Consider the following 5,533-nt stretch of genomic DNA (forward strand, 5'->3'; position numbering starts at 1 on the left):
GCAATTCCACCCAATTTTTTGCAGTCGCATGCAACCTTTTGCAATCCCATGTAATATTTTGTAACTCCATGCAATATTTTGCAATCTCATGAAATATTTCGCTATCCCATGCAATATTTTACAATTCCACACAATTTTTTGCAGTCGCATGCAACCTTTTGCAATCCCATGTAATAATTTGTAACTCCATACAATATTTTGCAATCTCATGAAATATTTCGCAATCCCATGCAATATTTTGCAATTTCACCCAATTTTTTGCAGTCGCATGCAACCTTTTGCAATCCCATGTAATATTTTGTAACTCCATGCAATTCTTAAGAAATTCCAGACAATCTTCTGCAATCCCGTGTAATATTTTGCAACCCATGCAAGTTTTTTTTTATTTGAACTTTTATTACAAATTTTTTTAGGCTGCTACGATGGATTTGTGTATTGTTTAAATCTAAAGACTGGTGAAATATATTGGAAATTTAAAACTGAAGATGCAGTAAAATGTACAGCTGCAATGTGTTCAGAAAAAAAATTAATTTTCGTGGGATCTTATGATAAACATATGTACTGTCTTTCTTTGGAGGTAAAGGATACTTGAAGACTTGGAAAAATAATTTTATGTCAGGAAAGTTTTTTCGGCTAAATTTGTTTCTGAATTTATTTAGGGAATATACAAAAATCAAGTTGAAAATTCAATAAACTAGAAGAATTAAAAAAAAAAAAGAATAACAAATTTATTTCCAACAAACAATGTAATAGTTGATATTATAATGAAGAAATGATTTTAATTTTAGCACAAAAACAGTTAAATTGAAACGAAAAAGACGAATTTTAAACAAACAGTTAAATCCTCAAATAAAAACAGAGTCATTTTTAACCAAAACGTTTTTATTTGTAACCAAAAAAAAATATGTATATAATTTCTACTAAAAGAGATGACTTTTCAAATAAAAAAATTTATTTTCTACATATATTTTTAGCCAAGAAGTTGAATTTTTAAAGTAGAAAAGAACGATAGTAACCAAAAATGGACTAGTTGATTTTTCATTTAAAATATTAATTTTCCATAAAAAAAACTTTTCAGCCCGAAAATATGAATTTTCTACAAAAAAGTTCATGTTCGACCAAATCTTTTAATTTTTAACCAAAATTTTAAATTTTCAGTCAAAGAATGAGAAACAATAAAAAAACACGAATTTTCAACCTAAAAAGTAGAATTTTCAATGAAAAATTATTTATTTCACCGTTAAATAATTAATTATGACCATTAATTCATTAAAAAATACGAATTTTCTACAAAATATGTGAATCATAAACTAAAATATATTAATTTTCAACCAAACAGTTGCATTTTTAACGACAAAGATTACATTTCTACCAAAAAAATGTTTTTTCAAAAAAGTACATAAATTTTCAACCAAATAGTTAAATTTTGAACCGAAAGGATTAGATTTCTACCGGAAAGGACGAATTTTCAACAAAAAATGTCTATTTTCTAACAAAAAAGAAATATTTAAATTTTTAATTGAAAAAATCAATTTTTTAACGAAGAAAAAACAAATTTTCAACAAAACAGTTAAATTGTGATAAAAGTTTAACTAAAATAATGGATCTTTAAATAAAAAATAAATAAAAAAGCAGAATTTTTAACAAAATAATTAATCTTTCGACCAAATACTTGAATTTCCTATAAAATTGTCCATTATTTATTTTTAAAAAAATATATCTATGGCACGTTATTATTTTCAATTCTGTAAATTAAAAATGAAAGAATAAATTTGTAATTATTCAAAATTATAGCATTTTCAGCAATTTTAAGTTAGAAACAATAAAAATTAAACGATTAAAAATGTGTTTAACTGAAAAGTTTTAAATTATTTCAATTTAAATTTGTTTCAAATTAAAATTTGTTTAAATTGAACAAATAAAATTGTAGAGTTCACAGTTTAATTTCAACAATCTGAAATTGTAATGAATTAAGGGTTCCTATTTCCAAACAATTCAGTTTCAAATTTTTTATCTTCTAATATTTTATTTAAAAAGTGAACAACAGTATTTAATTATGAATCTATTAATTTGAAAAAATCTTAAAATGAATAAATTATTGTTCAATTCTTAACCTACTTTTAATTATTTAAGTTCTCAAAAGTGTATTTCATCATTCTCTAAATTGAAAATGTACGCTTAAAAATAAAAACCTAAAATAGAAAATATTTGAAGTAAACATTTTTAAAATTACGCATTGTAAACTGAATAATTTCGTAATTGAAAAAATTGTATCAATTAAACTTTATATAAAAGAAAATTGAAATGGAAGAGATTGGATAGATTTTTCTTCTAAAAATTTATTATTGAGAACAGAATTACAATTAAAACCCCGCTTTTCGAATTTATCAGACCGGATCAGAATTGTGGAGAAGAAAAGCAAGCGAAGGAAGCATTTCCGCAACAGCTCGTATGCATTTTGAAACTAGAACTCTTCTCTTTGGAACCCTGGACGGAACTTGCATCTCTCTAGATCAAGTTTCTGGAAAGATCAAGTGGCGAAATTCACTCTTGGATCCTATATTCTCAGCACCAGCAATTTTCAAATCTGGCACCGTCGTCTTCGCAAACGTATCTGGAAAATTAACCTGTTTTAACATTTTATCTGGCCATAAGGTAAACATTATAATTAAAAAAAAAACGAATCCACATTTTTTTCTATGGGGCTGTGCATAAATTACGTAAACTTTTTTTAAAATTTCCAATCACGTCCCCTTTGTTAGAGTCCGCAAGTTTTAACCAAAAAAGTTTTAACAAAAAAAAAGTTTTACCCAAAGAGTTTTAACCAAAAAGACATATTTTCGACAAAATAAATTGCATTTTTAATGAAAAAAGTGGAAACTTCTATCAAGAAGAGATGAATTTTGAAGAAAAAAATCAGTATTTTCAACAAGAGTTGAATTTTTAGCTATGACAGATTTTTCAGTCAGTAAATAAAAACAATTTAATCCAAAATTTCCAGTCAAATAACGAGGGTTCTACAAACAGTTGAGGTTTCAACAAAATAGTTGAATTTTTAACCAAAAAGATGAATTTTCAACCAAGAAGATTAATTTTCTACGAAAAAGACGAATTCTCAGAAAATTATATAAATTTGTAATAATTGAATTTTCAACAAAAAACAATTTTTCAACCTAAAAATAGTAATTTTCTATTAAAAATGTAAAGTTAAATTTTTTAAAATAATTTTTAACAAAATAGATAAATTTTTAATCTGATATTTAAATTTTCTACTAAAAAAAGACGAATTTTCAATAAATTACGTCAAATTTCGACAAGATTTTTTAGTTTTTAAAATAAAAATATCAATTGTTAACCAAAAATAGTGTAGTTGAATTTTTATTTAGGAGAATTATTTTTCAACAAATTTCATGAATTTTGAGCCAAATAATAGAATTTTTAACTAAAAAAGATTAATTTTCTACCAAAAATGGAATAACATTGACTATCGTTGAAAAAAAACTAACTTAAAATAAGTTAAATTTTCTATGAAAACTATCCATTTTTAATAAAATACAAAAATTTTTAGTCAAATAGTGGAATTTGAGATAAAAAAAGAAAAGACAATACATAAAATAGCTAAATTTTCAACAAAATAAATCAATTTTTAAGCCAAGAAAATTATATATCAAAAAGGATCAATTTTCACGGAAATACATAATTTTCCAAACAAAAATTGCAGGTGTAAAAGTAAAATAGAATTTCTCAGAAAATTATATAAATTTGTAATAATTGAATTTTCAACAAAAAACAATTTTTCAACCTAAAAATAGTAATTTTCTACTAAAAATGTAAAGTTAAATTTTTTAAAATAATTCGTAACAATTTTTTTAACAAAATAAATAAATTTTTAATCTGATATTTAAATTTTCTACTAAAAAAAGACGAATTTTCAATAAATTACGTCAAATTTCGACAACATTTTTTAGTTTTTAAACTAAAAATATCAATTGTTAACCAAAAATTGTGTGGTTGAATTTTTATTTAGGAGAATTATTTTTCAACAAATTTCATGAATTTTGAGCCAAATAATAGAATTTTTAACTAAAAAAGATTAATTTTCTACCCAAAATGGAATAAAATTGACTATCGTTGAAAAAAAAAATAATTTAAAAGAAGTTAAATTTTCTATTAAAACTATCCATTTTTAATAAAATACAAAAATTGTTAGTCAATTAGTGGAATTTGAAATAAAAAAAGAAAAGACAATCCATAAAATAGTTAAATTTTCAACAAAATAAATCAATTTTGAAGCCAAGAAAGTTGTATACCAAAAAGGATAAATTTTCACGGAAATACATGATTTTCCAAACAAAAATTGCAGGTGTAAAAGTAAAATAGAATTTCTCAGAAAATTATATAAATTTGTAATAATAGAATTTTTAACAAAAAAGCTCATTTGTTGTTAAATTTTTCAACTAAAAATATAAATTATTAAACAAAAATAGGGTAGTTGGATTTAGATTCAGGAGAATTAATTTTCAAGAAAAAGAAAAATTATTTTCTACAAAGAGGATACATTTTTAAGAAAATAAATAAATTTTTAACCGCATAGTTGACTCTTTAACAAAAAAGATTAGTGTAGTTGAATTTTCATTTAGGAGACTGAATTTTCAATAAAAGGACAATTGATTTTCTACGAAAAAGACGAATTTTAAACAAAATAAAATAAATTTCTAACCGAATTGTTTAATTTTCTACTTAAAAAACAAAAGTTTTAATAAATTACGTCAATTTTCGACAGAATTGTTATATTTTTAAACTAAAAATATGAATTATTAAACACAAACAGGATAGTTGAATTTTCATTGAGGAGAATTAATTTTTAATAAAGAGAAAATTGATTTTTGACAAAAAAGACGAATTTTCAATAAAATAAATAAATTTTATCCGAATAGTTCAATTTTCTACTAAAAAGGCGAATTTTCAATAAATTACAGACATTTTTGACAACATTGTTTAATTTTTAAACTAAATAATTGAATTTTCAACAAAATTGTACACTTATTAGTTTTTAAAAAAAAGCAATTTTCAATAACCAACAACAAAAAAATGAATTTTCAACCAAAAGAATGAATCTTTAACAAAATTTAAAAAATTTCAACCAAATGATGGAATTTTTTAAACGAAATTAAATCAATTTTTTAACAAAAAATGCAACAATTCCATTTTTATTTAAAAAAATTAATTTTCTACAAAACAGTTGAATTTTCTAGCCAGCAAGACGAGGTTTCTACAAAACAGAATTTTCAAACCGAAAATATGCATTTTCAACCAAAAGTTGAAGAAAAATTGAAGTTTTAACTGAAATGTTTTTTTTTTTAATTCTACGAAAATGTAATATTTAAACTTCAAGTTGAAAAAAATTAATTTTCAGTCAAAAACATGTATTTTCAACGAAAAAAGTAATAATTGTTATTTAAAACAATGTTTATTTTTTATTTTTATTTTAGTGATTTAAATACGCGAAAATATCTTGTATAAGAAATTATTT

General features: G+C 22.7%; 1 protein-coding gene across 1 annotated transcript in view; it reads left to right on the forward strand.

Moving 5' to 3' along the window:
• The window catches only part of LOC117169397 (beta-alanine-activating enzyme), a 15,411-nt gene that overhangs the window by 9,006 nt on the left and 872 nt on the right, over positions 1–5,533 (forward strand). The window contains exons 7-8 of the mRNA XM_033355764.1: positions 414–577; positions 2,392–2,655. Coding sequence (XP_033211655.1) covers positions 414–577; positions 2,392–2,655 — 428 coding nt within the window. The remainder of the gene's footprint in view (positions 1–413; positions 578–2,391; positions 2,656–5,533) is intronic.

Source organism: Belonocnema kinseyi, chromosome 3, assembly GCF_010883055.1.
Source record: "Belonocnema kinseyi isolate 2016_QV_RU_SX_M_011 chromosome 3, B_treatae_v1, whole genome shotgun sequence".
Classification (NCBI taxonomy): domain Eukaryota; kingdom Metazoa; phylum Arthropoda; class Insecta; order Hymenoptera; family Cynipidae; genus Belonocnema; species Belonocnema kinseyi.